We start from the raw sequence: 23359 nt of genomic DNA on the forward strand, positions 1-23359 counted from the left end.
GCCGCCGAAAACAAAAACATCTCGCGAAGCCGCTCCTTCGCGCTTCGCCGAAAACGAAAACTTGTCCGCACGTGTACAATCAAACGTTTCTTATAATTCTAACGAACTAACTGCTTACGTAACATACTCTAGAACTTGTGCTTCATGCGGTTCTGATGGATCGGCGAAATCAAGCGTAATCATGTTCAAATAATGATACCGAACGTAAGTCTTGAAAATTTTGTAGAATGAAATAGTTGAATTGTTGAATAGAAAATTACAAATTTCATTATGCACTTCAATTTCAAACGGTGTTATAGGTGTCTATGTTATGCTCGCATTTTAAAACGTAGTCTCTAACATGTTTATTACGTTTGCAACATTAATCGACGTCATTTTAAAGAAAATTCTATCAAGTAATGATCATAAACTTTTCAATAGAATAGGTTAATTGCTATCATAAATGAAACTGGGAATGATACTTCCTCGGGCATATTTATTATATATTAATCAAAAGACACGATACTTACAAACTTCCTTACCGAATAGAATAATAGATATTGCACAAAAAAATTATAAATTGTATCATTTTATTAATATTAATACTAATACTACTAATACTGAAATGGGGAGAAGCTGCACACACTAAGGATGTGCAGGGAAGAAAAAAAATGACATTTTGGTAAAAAATTATAAGTTTTTATTAAAATCACCAAATTTCTTCAGGAATTTCATCTGTCACATGGTTCCATTTCAAATATTTTCATAAATAAAAAATATCGTTATATAATGTATCATCTTCCAATTTCCTGTGCTCTTTCTTTGTATCTCACAGCAAATATTTTCCATACATTCCTTTCGGTCCAAGCGGATCTACACAGAATTTTTAATATTCATAAATCCTTCAATTTGAACATCCGATATAGAGTGCGCCTAAAATTGAAAATCATTAATTAATATAATAAGTATATGTTCGCTATAGGCCAGGAAAACTTTGTTTTTTATTATTTTTTCGGTTATTGTTGGAGTTATCAATTTTTTCTTTGCGGCACAAATTAGCACAAATGCAGCACATTACAGCACAGGTTGTAAAAACTGAAAATTTAAAAAGTGCGAGGCTAGCAAAAAGTTTTTTATTTTTTCCGACAAATGCTTCAAGTTATTGAATTCTAGCATAAATTGGCACAACCTAGCACAATTGAGAAAAAACTAAAATTTAAAAAGTGCGGGACTAACTTCACACACGGTGTATTTTTGTTAATTGGACCACCAATTGCAAAGGTTGAATACCTTTTGCGTAATGTTTCAAATGTTGTCCACATCGGAATGCATTTATTACATCTATTTTATTTAAAAAATCGATATCTTTTTGCGATAGTAGTCTAATCTATGCCCCACAAAACACTATTCGTATCTTATTTTTCGTGTGGTTTGCAAAATAGGTAAATACATTCGCATTACATAAATCGAAAAATTCGACAAGATTATCGGCGCATCAATGTGACTTTGCGTCAGTTAATGTTAAAATGGAGTAAATTTTCATGCAATATCTTATTTATGCAGTTTGCAAAATAGTTTAAAATATTTTGCAAATCGCGCGATAAATAACACATTACATGAAACTATTTTAACATTAACTGACGCATAGTCATATTGATGCCGACAACCTTGTCAAACGTTCCGATGCAGATATCAAGAGACACGGTAGTGTCTCGCGCCAAGTATATGCGAAGCGAGACCGACCGGGTATCTTTACGCGAAGCTACGTTTTCAGAGACGCTTAGATTATCAGATCTTAATAACCTCTGAAAAGATCATTTTCAGAGTAACCTCAATGGATAGCTTGGGGTCGAATTATATAATAAAAGTGTTTTTATTTTTTTCTATGTGCACTACGAGTGCAGATATTACTATGCAAAGTGCAAATCTCGAAAATTTTATTTAAGAAACGTCGTCGTCGATGGTGTTTCTCTAGTTAATACTTTTGCCGCGAGAGGCGCTAGCGGTAAATCTAAATATCTTATTGTTAGTAATTTCCGGTTTTATAGAGGTTTTATTTTAATTATACTATATAGGGTATCTCACTTTATCTTATCTTATAATATACTGGGTGTCGGCTTTTGATTATAATATATAGGGTATCCGATTTTAATTGATCAACTTGAAAAACTTGTATTTGTGATTCTAGAAAAATTTAACGCGATAAATTAAACTTTATTTATTCCAATGATTAATTATTAAGTATAATATACTGGGTGTCGGCTTTCGATTATAATATATAGGGTATCCGATTTTAATTGATCAACTTGAAAAATTTGTATTTGTGATTCTAGAAAAATTTAACGCGATAAATTGAACTTTATTTATTCCGACAATTAATTATAATATACTGGGTGTTTACCTTTGATTATAATATATAGGGTGTCCGATTTTAATTGACCAACCCGAAAATCTTGTATTTGTGATTCGAGGAAAATTTAACACAATCAATTAAACTTTATTTATTCCAATGATTAATTATTAAGTATAATATACTGGGTGTCGGCTTTCGATTATAATATATAGGGTATCCGATTTTAATTGATCAACCTGAAAAACTTGTATTTGTTATTCTAGAAAAATTTGACGCGATAAATTAAACTTTATTTATTCCGATAATTAATTATAAATACTGGGTGTCTACTTTTGATTATAATATATAGGGTGTCCAATTTTTATTGACCAACCAAAAAATTTGTATTTATGATTTTTAATATACTGGGTGTTGACTTTTTACAATATATAGGGTGTCCGATTTGTATTGACCAACCGAAAAACTTCTATTTGCGGTTTTATAATATACTGGGTGTCGACTTTGGATTATAATATATAGAGTGTCCAATTTTTATTGACCAACCAAAAAACTTGTATTTACGATTTTATAATATACTGGGTGTTGACTTTTGATTATGGTTTACACGCGATATCTCGCGAACAGAGAGTCCTAGAGGGTTCGTTCAGGGCCCATTCGACGGGGAGTTTCGAGCCGCGTCGAATGAGTCCTCGTACGAACCCGCTATCTCTTATAGTTTCCGAGATATTCGCAATTTTCTTTGAAAAATAGTTTTTTCGCGATATCTCGCGAACGGAGCGTCCTAGAGGGTTCCTTCAAGGCCCATTTGACAGGGATTTTCGAGCCGCGTCGAATGCTGCCAGAAACAACCCTCTATCTCTCATAGTTTCTGAGATATTCGCAATTTTTTTTATAAATGGTTTTTACGCGATATCTCGGAAACGGAGCGTCCTAGAGGGTTCGTTCAGGACCCATTCGACGGGGATTTTCGAGCCGCGTCTAATGCTGCCAGAAACAACCCTCTATCTCTTATAGACCGGTATTCATAGTCAGATCTTATATTTAAGACCGTCTTAAGTTTATCTGCAGATGTTGTATAGATCATTTCATTGGCTACAGAGTATTTGAAGATACACCCTAGACGGTCTTAAATATAAGATCCGACTATGAATACCAGCCATAGTTTCCGAGATATTCGCAATTTTCTGTATAAATGGTTTTTACGCGATATCTCGCGAACGGAGCGTTCTGGAGGGTTCGTTCAGGGCTCATTTGACGGGGATTTTCGAGCCACGTCGAAAGCTGCCAGAAACAACCCTCTATCTCTCATAGGGTCCGAGATATTGGCAATTTTCTTTAAAACTGTTTTTTCGTGATATCTCGCCAACGGAGCGTCTTATAGGGTTCGTTCAGAGCCTATTCGACGGGGAATTTCGAGCCGCGTTATAATATTACACAATTCGCAGTGAGGGTAAATTACAGGTAAGGGGAAGTGAAATTAAAATATACTAGTAAATTTAGTTTTAACCTAAGGATTTTTAAAAATTGATCTATGCTTGATTTTCCTATCTTTTGCTCTCCAGCATATATCACTTCATTATTATCAAGAGACACAGTAGTGTCATACACACTCACACTCACGCAGACTTTCACACACTCACACTCACAGACTCGCGCACACACTCACTCACACACACTCATAGTCATTAAACGGCGACAACGTGGATGTCTTATTAATCATTATAGACATAATGTTAATAATCGACCGGAAGAATATTTCTTCTCATTACTGCTTATGTTTAAACCCTGGCAGAAATTAGAGGATCTTAGAGATAGTTGTGATACTCATACGGAATCATTTCATAAAGTAAAACTGCATCTTACGGAGGCATTGCAATACCATGAAAAGCTAGAAGAATTAAAAAAAGCATTTGAAAGTGCGCAAGAGCTAGTTCGGCAATTAGATGAAGAATTACAAAAAAACGTGTCTCAGGATGACCATGACAATCCGATAGGCGTTCAAAATATAGAAGCTGGTGAAGCAATGCAAGATTTTAGAGATCTTGGTAATAAAATAGATGAGATAATTGATGTGTCTCAAATGATAGCAAAATTAAATACGGATCACAAAAGAACATTCGATAGAGTCATTGATACTGTAAGGTCAGATAATTCGATATTACGATTGTACGTTAACGGAGAAGGTGGAACTGGAAAGAGTTTCTTAATTAAAACAATTAAGTGTTGGATAAAACAATATCTCAATAAAGATACCGCTGTAGCGGCACCTACTGGCATAGCAGCGTTTAATATAGACGGTTTGACAGTTCATAGATTGCTTCAATTACCTGTTGAACGTGGTCTTACTGCAAACTATAAACAATTGCCTGATCATATGTTAAAAGTTTTACGAGCAGATCTCAAGGATGTTGTTCTTTTTGTGATTGATGAAGTGTCAATGATATCTAATTTGACTTTAATGTATATACATCTTCGATTGTCTGAAATATTTAATACCAATGATTGTGAAGACGGTTGGTTCGGTCGAAAGCACATTCTTTTATTTGGCGATCTGCTTCAATTACCTCCTGTACATGAAGGTCCAATTTTTGTACGATTACCAAATGACAAAATTAATAAACGTGTGGGTTCTTTAACTGCTGTTAATTTGTGGACTACATTATTTGATTATGATGAGGTGACGATCAATATGCGTCAGTTAGGAGATGACTCTTATCGACAGTTGTTGTCAAGAATTCGTATTGGTTTATTGACAAAGTCTGATTGCGAGATTCTTGAAAATAGAAAAATATCGTTTAAAGGTGATTCTTTTGAATCTAGATTAAACGAATTATGTAATTTTATTAACGATTTTCCGTTGGACATGATTTGTTTATTGCCTACTCGTCATATGTGTGATGTTCTTAATGCTGCAATGTTAAACCGCATTGCTTCGAAAGAGATATTATTAATTGCCGAAGACACGATTGACTGTATACCATATGTGAGAAAGAAAGTATCAAAAGTATTATCGAATAATGATGATGATAATTCTAAAACTGCTGCACTTTCGAAAGAAATTGCAATTAAGATTGGAGCAAAAGTTAAGATAAGGCGTAATATTGATGCTACTTTAGGTCTTGTGAATGGTACAATAGCTAAGGTAATATCAGTTGTACAAGATACGTCTACCGATGATGTAGAAAAAATAAAGCTTCTTTTACCATCAGGATTAGAATATTTAATTAAAAGAGTGAGCGTTAAATTTCAAGTGGTGGATAGAGCGTTTGTTACTAGAAAACAATTTCCATTGTGTCTGAGTTATGGAATCACCATTCATAAAAGTCAAGGATTGAGCTTACAAGTGCTATTATGGACATAGGCAACTCTATATTTAATTGTGGTCAAGTTTATGTTGCATTATCACGAGTAACCTCTCTAAAAGGGTTGCATTTAATTAACTATGATCCTTCGTCAGTAACAGCTGATGAAAAAGCTATTAGGAAATATAACCGACTAAGAAATAAGTACAAACCAGAAGCAGAAGTAATTACTGTTGCAAAAGAACGCTATCGCAAAGTGAAAGATGTTCAATGGGCATTGTCAAAAGTAATTGCTTCAATTGAAGAGAATTGTCAAAATCAAAACTTAGGACAAAATGTTGCTTGGGTTTTACATGCCTTACAAAATATAGACAATGTTTCGTGTTATGCAAATGCAGCGTTACAATGTCTAATGCATTTAAGTCCTATTAGAAAACAATTGGTGAAGTGTAATAAATCAGATGTTTTAAGAATGTTGATGCATCGATATGAAAATGGAATGTGCAATTTGAATACATATGCAGTATGGCAATATTTAGGAGAAACGTTTTCAATATATGTAAAACGTGATGTGTTTGAGTTTCTTACAATCCTGTTCACTAAATATGATTGTATAAAACAACTGGTAGAGCATCAAGTAACTTCTACTAGTCGATGTAAATCTTGTGATTATACAAAGGAATTTACTTGTAACGATGTAGTTATTTCAATACCTATTAACAATTTGGGAAAAAAAAGCTATACTCTTAATGATTTATTAAATATTACAGTTTCACATTGGTGTGAATCTGATGGGTCATGCGAACAGTATACAGGAAATGATATTTTGTTTAAGAACGAATTAACAGTAACGAAAGATATAGTTATTATTCGTTTAGTATTATTTTCATCTCAAAATGATAAAATGGTGAAAGCAATACGTAAATTTAATATATGTACTATTCCTACAACTAAAGTTTTAATAGCTAGACAAACGTATAAGCTTATGAATGCTATATTTCATAGTGGTTTATGTATTGAGGATTGTCAATCATTACACGAGTATATGTAGAGAAGGAATGTTTAGTAATTGGACTGAAGCTGATGATGCACAAATTTAAAAAAGACAATGGCCTAGAGGTGCTAAAGGTATATATATATATTATTCTTACAAAAACTTGTAACTAGTCCATAAAGTATATATCAGCCCCCGTATATATACAAGGATACAAGGTCGCTTTGCGCCCATACAGGGTTGGTGAGAGTAAAAGAAGTGTTGCATAGTTGCAAAATTTTACTGTAATAAAGTAAGTAATTAATAATTTAGTGCGAAGTATCATTTTGCTGATAATAAATGTTATTAATGCCGTTAATAAAACGAAGAAAAAAAAACTCTACAAAAGGAATGATATCACAATAAAATTACCTTTTAAAAAAAGGTACAAAAAGGCGCCAAGTATACGCGCGCAAAGAAAAAAAGAACTCTACAAAAGTAATGATGTCAAACCATTGCGCCAACTATAAAAATGGATATTTATGCAAATCAGAAAATCTATTATTTTATTATTATGTATACAAAATCCTATTCCAATCCAAGCGTTGTTTTAATTCTCTTTAAATATTATTATAGTATTTTTTCACAAAAATGTATAAAATCTTCAAAGTGTCTAGAATGTTATTATAAATTACCATATTCTGTCAGGTTACAAAGGTGAAGAAAACTGATTCTACGAGATATCTTTTGGATAAAGTTATCGAGAGGTGAAGAAATTGAGCCTTAAACGATGAAAGAGAGAAAAGCATTTCTCGTATTACTCGGTCTAGCAGCGCCAAGTTTTTTGCACTAACTAAATATTATTTTTTTTACATTTTGTACTGTAACCTCTTTTATTCTTTTCTATTACGTTTTCTATTCCTTCCATTAGAATTCAAACAAAGTAAAATCCAAGTGATAAATGAAAGCTACTACCACTTGGATTGGAAGAGGAAAAGTGACAATAAAAAGATATGTATCACTTTTTAGTTTTTAAAAGTAGTACAACAATAATTTTTCAAAACAATATATACATATATTCTCTTTCTAATTGATAAGAATACTACCATTTGAGTTTTTTAAATAGTACAATAATTAATTTTCGATACATTCACTCTGCACTTGGCGCAATTTGAAAATTTCATACATTTTTGTGAAAAAATACTATAATAATATTTAAAGAGAATTAAAACAACGCTTGGATTGGAATAGGATGTTGTATACATAATAATAAAATAATAGATTTTCTGATTTGCATAAATACCCATTTTTATAGTTGGCGCAATGGTTTGATATCATTACTTTTGTAGAGTTCTTTTTTTCTTCGCGCGCGTATACTTGGCGCCTTTTTTGTACCCTTTTTTAAAACGTTTTACTATCTTGCGAACTACACGAAAAATAAAATAATTTTATTAGTAAAATAACATCTCAAGTAATGTATATATGTTACTGTTGTTATGATTCATGTATGTCATCGATTGGTTTTAATTAGTTTTATCTTTCACGTAGTTGTAAGTACAAACTGACTTGCTTAAATAATTGAAAGCTGTCTGAAATTTATACTAATAATAATTTAAATATCGCATTTTAATGATTAAACTTAAAACGAAGTTCAAAAATTTGATAAATGTTCTTTCTTTTTACTAGAACACATAAATTAATTATGATGTATGAGAAGAAGCCATAGAGAGGTATTTTCCTATAAATTTACAAAGTACAAAAACTCAATTTTAAGGGTGGTGAGGGTAACTCGAAAAACATGAATTTTTTGATACTTATCTATACCCAGCTTTGTAGACATAAAAAAGCGATGCAATTTTTGTTTAAACTGTTTTTTAATATCTCTCACCGTTCGACAAAAACCATTATTTCGCAAAAACAAAAAATCTACATTTTTTCAAGGGATTTCACCCCTTTAAATCATAATTTGGCACGAACAAAAAATAGTTTTGTGTTACAGATGAACTACTCTATTTATACACAATGTTTCAGAATTTTCTGAATTTTTGGGTTACCTCCCTTGTTAGTATTGTTTTCCGTTTTTCTTTGAAAATATTTTCAATATTTAATATTCGATGATTCGTCTTGCACAATTGAAAGTTATATTAAAAAATGTTTTTAAAAAGTTAAAAAAGTTAAGTAAATATAATTCTATTATATAATGTTCATTAAAAAAGAGTATATTAAATAGCATCTTACCGGTTATCGGCATCTGGATCAGCTGCTTCAACAGGTCAGGGAGCTATTCAACTCTCATCGCCAGAAGATTGTGTACGAGAATGTAAAGACGGAGAGTCACCGAAGAATTGTTATTATCATTTTACTCTTGAATACTATACGACAAATAATATGTACGTATCTACATATAACTTAATTTTATATATTAAAACGATGTGAACTAAAAAGCATTTGAAACATTTTTGAATATGACAGACTTTTTAACCCTTTGCCTGTAAACGGGGGTCGTTTATGTCCAGACGCAATTCGAACTGCTTGCTGTACTGGCTGTATGTGGACTAAGCTTACTATACTTGGGGAGTGTGTACACTGTCTGGATACAATTTTACACGACATAGTCCAAGGCGGCTCCCTTCCCCCGTTTTTAACCGAAAATAGTCGCTTTCGGCCAGACACAAACGACCCCCGTTTACAGGCAAAGGGTTAAATATGAAGTTTCAACAAAAATTACCCAGTGAAAACGGGGCGGGAGGGAGGGAGGGGAGAGAGAGAGAGAGAGAGAGAGAACTGCAATTTTTACATTATATTAGTATTATTTTAACCTTTTTCACTAGGTGGACATATTACACAGTTCAACAAAAAATGACGTTTTTTCGTACACCAACTACGACGTAGTCGTAGTCGTAGACGAGCGTAGTCGTTTCTTATAGTTTGTTGGGCGCTGAACACGAATCCGGTTTCTAAATTATCTTATCACATCACAATTTTGAGATATTTGCAAAAAGGACTATTTTCAGCTATTATTTTACGTCTCTGAAGCAGGCAGGATCAAATGGGCAGAATCAAAAAACGTCTGTTTAATTGTTAAGTACCCATTTTGTACTAATTTATACCACTAATAAAAATTTTGTACCCCGTGCCATTTTGGAAAAAATCATGGCGCTGCTAACTTTTGAATGAAGCTAGCAGGACCACAACTGAAAAAAAGAAAAAATACAAAAAGGGTAGAAATAGAAAGGGGAGAATTTGTACTAATTTGTACCATCAATTAAAAATGAATATTTGCAATCAGTTCCACGGAAACAACTCCCATTTAAATTCAGCTGTAGGTGAGACCAGGGCTCGTTGGCACAGTTTTCATAATTTCGTCATTTGACTCTTTAAACAACTAATTATAATAATTAACCCATTAATGCCCAACAAGCTCGAATTCTTTGCTCATTTTCCAGTCTCATTCTCGGAAAGAATCACGAAGCATATTTTTACCAAAACAATGATTCTTACTATTTTTGGGTGTGCTCTTTCGAATTCCGAGGTCACAATTGAGCCTCCGTGCCTCAGAAAAATAATATGGCGTATTAAAAAAAAAAACACCAAACAATTGAAGACTTTTTTTCTAAATGTTTTTTCTTGTACAGAAAAAGAGTTGCAATCCACTTCTAAATTCAACTATCGGTGCATAAAATAGTTTAACTTTAACGGCGAATTTTTTTTGTTTTTCGAAAAATCGCGTGTTTGTCCTAAAATGACGTTTATATGAGGAAATTTTCGAAAAATACTGATTTCTTGTAATCTAATAAAGTTCGAAATATCGAGGTTTCTGACACTTAAAACGTTACCAATTGTTGAGCTCATTACCGTAGATCATGTTTCAACGTAATTTGTAACTTCAAAGATGGCAGATCCAAGATGGCCGCCAAAATATTTCAAATAATCAGTTTTTTTGTTATTACTCGCTTTTGGAACTTCAATCCGGTAGAATTCATACTATTGTAGGTGTTTTTGACATTGCTGATTACGAATATCAAGTTAGATTTGCAAAATCAGTTTGTTTAAACAAAATTGTTTAAACAATTACTGCAAATTGTATTTTTTCTAAACTTTTATGCCAAAATCTTATTCTACAGAGAAAATTACGTCGGAAATATGCTCTAGTTCTCCCAATATATTTTCGATGAAGCTGTAAATTGACGAGAAATAGCGGAGAAAAAAGTGTTCATACTTCCATGTGATACGCCAAGACATACGTAATGACAGAGCAGGTTTTACAAGTAATTTCAAAAATGTAACACGTTTCTTACGAAATGTTTTCCGTAGAATAAGATTTTGGCATAAAAGTTTAGAAAAAATACAATTTTGCAGTAAATTGTTTAAACAATTTTGTTTAAACAAACTGATTTTGCAAATCATAAGTTGGCGAGTGACGTTTCTCATATGGTAAGCATATTCAAATTATGCCAATCGATAAATTAGTTTTTATGATAAAATAGAAAGAAATAATGTTAATGTAGGGTTTTCCAATATTGCCAATTTTATAAAGTAGATTGAATAGAAAAAATAGTAAAAAAAGTTAAATTTATCCAATTTCAATGTGTTTATACATGATAAATTATCGATACATATCTGTTCAGTAATTGCGATAAAATATCAAAGGACAAGAGAAATAGAGTTATAAATTATGTCAAAAAGAATGCATGTTTTCAAAATTCATAGAATTATAGGCATATTATTCTTAGAAATAAAACTTTTTTTAGTTATTTGACTAATTTTATTTAGATATAAAGGTAGATAGTTCATTTTATAATTAACTGTTTACTAACATTTTATACAATATGTATTGTTGGCAGTAAATAAAGATCCATTTACACAGCATACGGGCATTAAACTGAAGATTTGAAGTATTCAAAAACTCGGTACAACGCATTTTCTATAAATAGGTATCATTTGAATAATAAATTATGACTTACTAATCATTTAACAATAATATGCTTAGTTATATAATAATATGCTTAGTAATAAAATGTATTGTTTTTTCTTAATCAAGCATATTATTTACAGGTGATGCATCATCAGATGCAACAGAATAAGATTGTTCGGATTTAATCTTTTCGTAATTTTGAGGTAACAAATTTTGGATGCTTGTAAAATGGTATGCATGGTATTTTGTTTTCCATTAAAATGCGTTGTACCGAGTTTTTGATTACTTCAAATCTTCAATTTAACTTCCGTATGCTGTGTAAATGGATCCTTACTATTAATGGATTATTTACTGCCAACAATACATATTGTATAAAATGTTAGTAAACAGTTAATTATAAAATGAACTATTTACCTTTATATCTAAATAAAATTAGTCAAATAACTGAAAAAAGTTCTATTTCTAAGAATAATATGCCTATAATTCTATGAATTTTGAAAACATGCATTCTTTTTGACATAATTTATAACTCTATTTCTCTTGTCCTTTGATATTTTATCGCAATTACTGAACAGATATGTATCGATAATTTATCATGTATAAACACATTGAAATTGGATAAATTTAACTTTTTTTACTATTTTTTCTATTCAATCTACTTTATAAAATTGGCAATATTGGAAAACCCTACATTAACATTATTTCTTTCTATTTTATCATAAAAACTAATTTATCGATTGGCATAATTTGAATATGCTTACCATATGAGAAACGTCACTCGCCAACTTATGACACACTTCATTTAACAAACTTGACAGTTCGACATACGTATTGAATGACATTTCGCAATTAATTATACTGGCATTAATCTTTATGTACTTTTATGTAAACAATCACAGAGGTAAATAAGAAAGACTTCAAAGTAATTTTCTCATCATTTTATGCAGAATTATCTCAATATCTAAAAGTGAATCAATAAAGAGCACCTTCGCTACTGTACCATACCTGAGCGCGCTAAATTTCCGTAAAGTAATTGGTCACATTTAAGTGCTTCCCATTTAAAAACTATTGTAGCCTCGACAGTTTCATATTAGAGTTTTCGTTTCAGAATGTTCCGCAGAACCTGTCAGTAAAAGGAAATGCGGTTATTTTGGGACACTCTGTATACAATGAAGAACAAATTACAACTTCTTATCAGCGGAATCGAATGGCGACAATTGCAATAGATATGTAATAATATGTACCATTAAAATTTATAATTACAGATTCTGTACCCGAGGCAATCCGTCGTAAACTACCCTCGAACCCTACCAGGCTCAAGAATAAAGTACCACTTTAACTCAGCAGAATCGAATGGCAATTCTTGCAATACATATGTCATAATTTGTACCATTAAAATCTATAATTACAGATTTTGTACCCGCGGCATTCCATCGGAAACCACTTCCGACCCCAATTAGGCTTAAGAGTAAAGTACTACTTTAAATCAGCAGAATCGAATGGCAATTCTTGCAATAGATATACAATGATTTGTACCATTAAAATTCGTACTTACAGATTTTGTACACAAAGCATTCGGTCAGAAACTATTCCCGACCTCGCTTCGGCTCAAAGACAAAATAATGGAATGTCACGGGTACAAAATCTGTAATTACAGATTTTAATAGTACAAATTATTACATATCTATTGCAAAAGCCAGTCGATTCTGCTGATAAAGTGATACTTTACTCTTGAGCCTAATAGGGGTCGAGGGTGGTTTCCGATGGAATGCCGCAGGTACAAAATCTATAATTACAGATTTTAATAGTACAAATTATTACAAATCTATTGCAAAAGTCGCCATTCGATTCTGCTGATTTAAAGTGGTACTTTACTGTTGAACTTAATATATTATATTATAAGCTTATAATCTGTTCAACTTAAGAGCAAAATATTACTTCTTATCTAACCGAATCGAATCGTAATTTTTGCAAGATATGAGATAATTACATCACTTACGGACATCATAACAGATTTTGTACTCATAATGTATTAAATATATGGGGTCGTGTACGTTCGAACAATACAAAAGAAGTTGTTGAATTGAAAATACTTGTAATATTTATTGTTGTTTTGCATACATTAACAGCGAGATTAGAACATAAGGCAATTCATATATATTGTGCTAAAAAGGCGCATGTTAATGTCGGAGGGAGATTCAGAGCCCCCTCATTTATACAATCCGACTGTTTTGCATACCGTTAAAAAAGAGACTATAAGAGCTAATTATGTGCATACGGATGCTCTTCAAGCATTAGTTATTTTAAAATCAGCGTCTATGAATAATATTATTCATAAATTATTTTCTGTCATTTTATTTTCTAATTCTCGTGCAATAACGCGCCAAATATTATGTATCTTCGAAACAACATTATTGTTGTTATTGATAACATCTTTATATTTTAATATTGCTTCTTTTATTTTCAACGGATTATCTTTTTCTGTTCTATCGCGTATAGGATTCATGTTGAAATTTATTTCCCTTTTCACTATTACGGAGTGTCTGTCTCCTCTGCGGAACTGCTCTAGAGTGAAGACCACGGCCAGTGCTAAGACAATCGCCACAGCGTTCAAAAATATGACATCTATTAAAGCTCTCCGATCCGTGTCAGTAGGTATACCAGGCCGGTTCTAATCCGGGAGCTCCTAGGGGGGGGGGGTATCTCCGAGGCGCGGGGGTATGACGTCACAGGGGGGTCCTCTCAAGTGTCCTCCGCGGTCGCGGGGTGGGGGCACGTGGGTGTTCGAGCGCCGGCTGCAGTCAGAGATGCTTATATAAACATATTTCTAGGAATAAACCATGGTATGCGATATGTGTAACAATATACAGGGTGTCCACAAAGTCAGTTACCACCCCTTATATCTCGGAAACAAAGCATTGTAGAGAAAAATGTTTCAGACAAAAGTTCTATGGCTTGAAGGGGGAAAGATGATGATATTATCAATTTATTTGTAGATGGCGCTACTTTAGAGATTTCATCATGGCAGCCATTTTTTTAAATGGAAGTTGATTTTTCTCTCTAAATAAAAATTGTAGCTGACAATAAGACGAATACAAGGATTTTTTGTTTTTTGCAATTGGACCATTTTTCAGTGAGTTACAGCGTTCCAAAGTATAATATTTTATAATTTAAGTTAAGATAAAATGGTTCACAATTACGAAAAATCGTGAAACACGTATTCGATCGTTTCGAGGGGCTACTCTTTTAATAATGGGACCCCCCATAAAGTATTACATCGTTTGAGAGGGCATAAACAAAGAAACTTTTTGCCGCAAAGCAGATGTTGATACGTTTATCCGTTTGGAAGTTATTTGAGGTCAAACTTCGGAAAAGAACAATTTACAAAAAATCATTACTCCTAGTTGGAAAATCCTAAAAGAACGTTCGAGATATGAAAATTTTCGTTTTTTTTAAGTCCTTTCCATAAAAAAATTCAGATATGATCTTGGGTTTTTTTCAAGGGAGATCCCATTTAAAAGTTTAAAGTTGGGGTCCTCCCGGGCCCCCCTTGAAGGCGGCAACCGCCCCAACATTCTTAAAAGAGTAGCCCCTCGAAACGATCGAATACGTGTTTCACGATTTTTCGTAATTGTGAACCGTTTTAGCTTAACTTAAATTATAAAATATTATACTTTGGAACGCTGTAACTCACTGAAAAATGATCCGATTGCAAAAAACAAAAAATCCTTGTATTCGTCTTATTGTCAGCTACAACTTTTATTTAAAGAGAAAAATCAACTTCCATTTAAAAAAATGGCCGCCATGATGAAATCTCTAAAGTAGCGCCATCTACAAATAAATTGATAATATCATCATCTTTCCCCCTTCAAGCCATAGAACTTTTGTCTGAAACATTTTTCTCTACAATGCTTTGTTTCCGAGATATAAGGGGTGGTAACTGACTTTGTGGACACCCTGTATTTTCTAGCGCCGGCTGCTATCAAAGAGCGATTAAGACGTGGGATTGTTTTACAGATCAAAACTCTAGTTATGCGATTCTTCGAGCGCCGGTACCCGGCTGCAGTCAAAGTGATATTTATTTAAACATATTTCTAGGAACCATGAGATTGGTTTATAGAAACGATACATTCATATCGCAAGAGTTGATACCGATATTTGGCTACAAGTTGGAAAGAGACGAAGATGTCATATAATCAGGCGGAAAACGTTTAGCCCCACAGTTGGTTGCGAGTGCTCCAGAAAAGTTTTCAGTGAGAAGTGTTACGGAGTGAAACATGGAGCAAAGTCAAAGTAATAATCATCGCGGACACTGGCAACGTCTGATCGACGGACAGATATTATTATTACAATAGCTGCAAGCCAACAAATTCGTTGGACATAACTCCAGTTACTTTACTCCCCTCCCCCTCTACCCTCCGACTACGTGCCAACATATCGTTAGATTTTTATAACGTAGTGATCTCTTACGGAACGAAATAATTAGATAAAAATACTCCATGGTTAATGAAGAATCAGTAATTAATAGTATTTCGTTGTGAAAAAATACCACCCCACGCCAGGATTCGAAACTGGGACCTCCCTCATTCCGTACGGGCGTCTTAACCAACTCGACCACTTGGGGCATGTGATGATATCTTCTCACAACGAACCATATAAACACCTTGTACGCACGGTGTGTGTCAATAACAAGTCTAGTTATTCGCCAGGTAATTCTAATTCAAAGTATCTATAATCTTCTATATATATATAAGCCAAATACCACTCACTCACTCACTCACTCACTCACTCACTCACTCACTCACTCACCACTCACTCACTCACTCACTCACTCACTCACTCACTCACTCACTCACTCACTCACTCACTCACTCACTCACTCACTCACTCACTCACTCACTCACTCCACTCACTCACTCACCACTCACTCACTCACTCACTCACTCACTCACTCACTCACTCACTCACTCACTCACTCACTCATCAACGTGCAGCCCGAACCACTGCATCTATCGACTTGAAATTTTAAGGGTATATTCCTACTATTACGTAGGTGCTCACTAAGGGTGGGTTTTCCGAAATTCTACCCCTAACGGGTGAGAATGGGTAAAATGTGTTTTTATTTAATTCTACACATAATATCGCGGGCTAAGCCCGCGTGACGGGGGATGCTAGTATAATATATAATATCTGTCCGTCCATCAGACGTTACCAGTGTCCGCGATGATTATTACTTTGACTTTGCTCCATGTTTCACTCCGTAACACTTCTCACTGAAAACTTTTTTGGAGCACTCGCAACCAACTGTGGGGCTAAACGTTTTCCGCCTGATTATATGACATCTTCGTCTCTTTCCAACTTGTAGCCGAATATCGATATCAACCCTTGCGATATGAATGTATCGCTTCTATAAACCAATCTCATGGTTCCTAGAAATATGTTTCTATGCACGTACACTGAGTGTTTATGGACACGTTACCCCCATTTGCACGCTGACTTCGTGCGACCGACTGCAAAAGTTCTCATCTCTGGCCGAAGCCTGCCAGCAATGATGGCGACACACACGCACGCACGCACAGGAACACTGCACATCTCAAAATGTCGTGTAATACGGATTTGCTGCATCATTATCAGATATATCGCTTCAATAGGTTGGAAAAGTTATTTTTTCGAAAAATTTTTATTATGGTTAATCTACCTAATGATACCTCTAACTGTATACGGAATTTGAAGAAAATCGGTCGGGACCTATTTTACGTGGAAATAGTGCGGGGTCCTTTGCATTTATTATGTACTGCAAAAGTTTGAAGAAACTTTTGATAGAAGATTAATTGTTCATGACATGAATTTAAGATTATGGGTCTTGGAAGCAGAGGAGCAAGTGGACCTACCCGAATTTAAGGCAAGTAAATTGTGGATATGGAAATTCAAAAATGTGCACAGAATTGTTTCTCGCAAGATAACAACATTCAGGACGCGATTTATTCTTGAAGATGTTGACAGCCTAAGATATCGCAAAACTGTTTGTTTCAAACGTAAGGTCAAACATCCGAGCTATCAGAGTTGAAGAAATTTATAATACAGACAAGAATGGCTTCAACCTTGAAATACATTCTGGGTGAACAATGGCAAAATCAGGAGTGAAAACAGTTGAAGCAATGGTTCAATCAGTATCTTCTACGACACATAGTTACACATTAATGCCTATTATTTCAGCAAGCGGACATCTTCTTTCACCACTGGACATAGTTTTGAAAGAGTCTACAGGAACATTTGGTCCGAGAGTACAAGAAACTTTTTCATCCAGTTAACATTTACATCCAAGCTTTAAAATCAGGGAAACTTACGTCTGAACAGTTCAAAACTTAGTATATCTACCAAATACTGGCCGTAAAAGCATGCTACTACTCGACTCATGGACGGGTCTCTGCCCGAGCCAACTAGAGCTGTTGATTCTACAAGATAAAGATGCACAATTTTCAACCATTCCAAAAACGACGACAGGCATCATTCAGTCTTTAGATGTGTTTGAATTCCGGATATGAAAAAATTTCGTGCGAACATAATAACGGTTTGTGCAGAGAACTTAAAAATACTTTTATATGCCCTTTCTAGCTTCAATTATCCATCTAGTTTTGGTAACTAAACGTGATTCGTTCGCTTGTTCAGTAAAAAATTGACGTTGTCCAGGCTCGAGAATAGATGGCATTTTTACGTGAATTCGTAAGGCTTCGAGTATAGGTTTAACGTCCCGGTATCCGCGATCAACTACTAAAATGTCTCCATCTTGAAACCATGCTCTCCTCGCATCACCATCTCTAGCATATTCATTTCGGAGCATCTGCGCATCATTATTCTTTGAATCTGAAAAATATGGACCTTGGATTGTCAGTATGTAGTCATCAGGAGCCACAATAAGAGCAGGTTTAACTAAATGGCGACCTTTATGACGACAGTAAGATTGCCTCAAGATACGGAAGTTACTGCTTTTGTGTATGTAAGCATAAGTGCCATCAATGTAAGCAATTACTCTGGGTTCATTGGGTTGTGGATACAGGCCATTAGCAAAATCATTAACGTGTCTTTCAATGAATTCATTTCTCGTTATTGCTTGAAAACCAATATTTTGTGGTACAAATCGTTGCATAAGAGATGTTCTTACTATTTGGATAGTTAAACTTACGATTTGTCTTCTAGGATAATGAAAAATGACTTTGAAAAATTCATTACTTAGGCCCTGACGTAGTTTACAGAGGAACAACAGAAGATCTCTTTTCGATACATGCCTATGACCTCCTCGCGGTACTGGATCGCAAAATGTATATAACTCGTGGAATTGATCCTTTGATATAGGGGCTATCGATTTAAACTCTTCGTCAGTAAAACTACTTTCATCATTATATAAGCAATTGTTACGTCCCGACAAGTCTCCTTTTTCTTCCGGATTCCTTTTTTACCATTTAACCGTCATATGCCAATGTCACTGCCTTCAGACAAACTTTCTCTTTTATGATCCATCCCAAAATTCCTTTCCTAACAACCTCTCAACGGACCAAGGTTGCACGCTTAGTCATCTTCCCCGACATAGTGCCTAACTTACACTTACTTAGACTTACACACGAGATATATTTTTATAGCATTTTAATTATAAGTAAATATTAAGCAGGTCGCGCGTCCTGGAGGCGTGACCATATCTCTTGAATTGTAACGATACCAATATTAAAAACAAGATAAAATCATATATAAAATACCATAAGTATATATATGTATAAGAATAGTTAGAACTTTCGCGAAGATTCTGTAGGCCAAGAGCGGGGATTTGCGCGGGATCCTCCCTCTCTGTCTATGCCTGTTGCAGCCGTTTTCGAGATCTCCCATTGGCTAAAGGAAAATTCTGTTGCTCACGATTTTTATATAAAAGGAACCAACCAAAGTTCCTGGCACTCTTTTCTTCTCTTCTCTTCCTGGTTCTCCACCGGCTCTCTTCACTCATATCGCGGTTAGAAAGAAGTACAGCAACGAGATCTCCAAAACGGCGTCAACGCGATCACAACTCAAGGTTCATATTTACTTCTCCCTCACTCTAAATTCATTCAACATTGTCGATTAATCAACTCAAATAAATCCAATATCTTAGTAATTAACTATCCAATTAATAATTGAATCTCCGAATCTCACATTCCTTTTCCGACCATTTAAATTACCCTTAAATCGCAAAACGCACACGACTTGAGTCCCTGGGGTAAATTGCTTAAATGCATTGACTCCAAAAACTAAAATATTAACGTTACATCCCGTAACACAATCGTTCTGACTAACTCTTCGAAGTTCTTGCAGAATAATGTGTAACTGATGTCCACGTATCACATACGGTCTGTTAACAAACCTCAATCCACCCAATAAGTATTGTAATAGCAAGCCATTATGATCTAGATGGATTCTGCAACATTTAGCTGTTTCAGGTATATATTCCTTGTGACGAAAACATTTACTCGGCACTCAACTGATAATCTCTGTATATTAGCATATTGATTACAGATCATACAGGTGTGACTAGAAGTTTGTGTTAATACGTTTAATCGCAAACAAGTTGGATCACGCTCAATAGCTTCCATTTCATTGAGAATAGAGAACGATTGCAATTAACGCAAAGTCTAGTAAGATCCGCTATATCAAGTGGTACTCGATTATTTGCATCGCGTCTCATAATGGCAATTTCACGTTTAATCAAGTTATCATCACCGTCAATTCGTGCCAATTGTCCTGGTCGTACTATAGCATCACATACATAACACTGCAGTCTATTACTATTTCTGAATGCCATGATTTTATTGAATGTAGAGTATTTAATTGATTCAGAAACTGAGAATTAATTTTTTTATTATGAGTGACGGGAAGTTGGAAAACGGAATCAAGAAGGATGGATTTTTTTATTCAACTCTTGACTGTGGATCATACGCGTAATCGATCCCGCGGAACGGAGATCTTGACGCGATTCTACGGGATTTAACACACGATCACGGACATCTTGGAACCGCGAGTACGGAGATCTTGAGTTTCGTGAGACGGAAATCTTCTCCGAGACTCAACGGTCATCCACGGACTCAATCGCGTCGCACTCGTATTTGCGGGTAAAGATTCAATCGCGAATGTAATAGAACACATAGCAACACGGGATCTTAGGCGAGAGGAGAAAATATTGCTACGGTTCGGACACGTCCTACTGCTCCGAGAGTCGGAACAGAAATCTCCCTGTCCGAACAAGCTAGACCGCAATTATTCTTTCTTTTATAAAACATTAGAAATGCGGAACAAAATCGCCTGTACACACATACACACACACACACACACACATGCACGCACACACACACACACGCGCACATTCGGCCAGAGTCACATATATCGAGTCGAAAAGCCTATGGTCCATTCTCAGCTCACTTTTATGATAAATGCGTGCATTTAGTGTATAGTTCACGTTACATATATTAGAGAATATCAGAAATAAATACGCGCATTTATTGATAAAAGTGAGCTGCGAATATAGTCCAATATCTTTACATGTTAAACCTGGACCTTCTAGGGCTTGTAGCGTGGAAACGGCTCATAGGATTAAGTTTTGCCCATTGAGACATTTGTTCAGAATGACGAGATCTACAACATATCCAAAAATTAGCCAAATCCACCGAAAGACATTTTCACATAAGAAATGGTGCGGGATCCTTTCAGCACTTTCTTGAGGAGCATAACGCAACTTACACAGATGTGCCTCTGTATTGTGAAGTTCGGTGACTTAGTGCAGGAAAATGTTTAGAAAAATTCTTTGCAATAAGAAAAGAAATCTTCCTTTTCTTGCAAGAAAACTATTCAGCAAAATGTGACGACTTCAAATTTTTCTTCGAAGATTTAGACTCGCTTTGCGAACTCGCTTTAATAACCGACATGACCAATCATTTGAATACTTTAAATTTAAAGCTGCAGCAGACCAATCAAATTATTTCGCAATTAGTCAGTCATGTTGATTCTTTTTGCAGAAAACTGCTATTATTTAAAAATCAAGTAGAAAATAATATTCTTCATTTCTTCCCTTCTTGTCAGATCCTCTTTGAAGAACATGGCACAAATTGTACTTTTAAAAACCAAATTACTATAATTTATTCGTTAATAAATCAATTTCATACGCGTTTCAGTGATTTCGAAGCGCTAAGAAAAGATTTAACACTTTTTGAGAATCCCCTGACTGTGCAAATCGAGAAACAAAGCCTAGACCTTCAGGCAGAACTTTGCGATTTGCAATGTGATCTTTCTTTGAAAGCGCAGCTAGAAAAAGGGGTTGAATTATTAAAAATTTTGGATATATCACTTTATCCAAATCTTAGAAACTTCGGTATTCGAATTTTCTCCATGTTTGGGTCCACATGTTTATGCGAATGCTCTTTCTCCAAAATTAAATTTATAAAAACAGAGAAACGTTTTTCTTTGAATGATGCATCATTGTCTTCGTTGATGCGAACAAGTACCTTTAAACTCTCTGTATACTGCGTCCAGCGAGAGAAGGTTATCAGAGCAGACGAAAACGCGTCTGTTCCGCGCAGATCTCCCTAGAGACTCCCCACTACGCCGCGATACAAGCGCGTTAATGCTATTATACATGCCACCACTACGCCACGCTATCCCCACTTCGCCCACCTATGTGCAAATGGATAACGTTCTCTCGCTGGACGCAGTATAGACATTTCATCCTTAGTAGAATCAGGTAAACGACCTAGAAAATCAATTTACAATTTTAATATATATTGATTGTTTTGACATTTATGGTTCTTTTTTGTCTTTCTATATCTTACGATATAAAATTTTCTTTCCTGCAAAGCCACTCATCAGTATCTCTTCATCTTCATTATAGTGAAATAGGCCTACTGGGGAAACCACTTAAAAAAACGCATCAACAATAGTATCTCATGGGTGATGTGGAAAGCTATTGTTAAAATTATAAATATTATATATTGTAATATTATAATTGTTATATATTATATATTTAATATATATATATTATATAGTATAATTATATATAATTCAATACATTTAATATATATAATATATAATATATGATTATTATACAGGGTGACCCAGGAAGTTCGAACCGAACTTGAGGAAATGAAAGTACTTTTGAAGGTGAAAAAAAAGTCATATAAACATAGGTCTGGAAACCCTCCGTTTCCGAGAAATTTTAATTTCAAATAATAGTCACCAAAATAAAGCTCAACAAGGTTGCTATGTTGGCGTATAACAAAAATAAACAACAAGACGAGCTGTTGAAATACGTAAACATTTATAATAAGCGCTCAGTAATAGAAGAGAGATCGTTGAAGGAAGTTATAGTTTCTCAAACTCTCCTCGATCTAAAAATACCACACCTTTTTACTCATGAAGAATATGCCGATATGCATTTTGTCTACGGCTACTATAATGGAAATGCTACAGCAGCTGTTAGAGAATACCGAAGACGTTTTCCAAACAGGCGACAACCAAGTAGAAATGCGTTTATTAGAGTGCATCTTTCTTTAAGAGAAAATGGAACGGTATATTCTAGGAATCTTCGATATTATCAAAAAAGCCAAGATCATAATAGGACTAATCAGATACTAACTTACTTCGATAGAAATGAAACCAGCAGCACACGTCGTGCTTCGCTTCTCCTAGAAATACCGAAAGAAACCATTCGAAGAACATTACGTCGGGCTCATCGGCACCCTTACCATTTCCAACCGGTCCAAAATTTGCTACCTCAGGATTTAAGAGCGCGTCGCAATTTTTGTGAATGGTTACTACATGCAGTCCAT

At 34.5% G+C, this 23359-nt stretch overlaps 1 protein-coding gene across 1 annotated transcript in view; it reads left to right on the plus strand.

Annotated features, from left to right (window-relative positions):
- Positions 1–23359, plus strand: part of LOC105285968 (laccase-3) — a 312136-nt gene that overhangs the window by 42295 nt on the left and 246482 nt on the right. Inside the window, exon 2 of the mRNA XM_026973661.1 lies at positions 8838–8997. Within this exon, the coding sequence (XP_026829462.1) occupies positions 8838–8997 (160 nt within the window). The remainder of the gene's footprint in view (positions 1–8837; positions 8998–23359) is intronic.

This window comes from Ooceraea biroi, chromosome 11 (genome assembly GCF_003672135.1).
Source record: "Ooceraea biroi isolate clonal line C1 chromosome 11, Obir_v5.4, whole genome shotgun sequence".
NCBI lineage: Eukaryota > Metazoa > Arthropoda > Insecta > Hymenoptera > Formicidae > Ooceraea > Ooceraea biroi.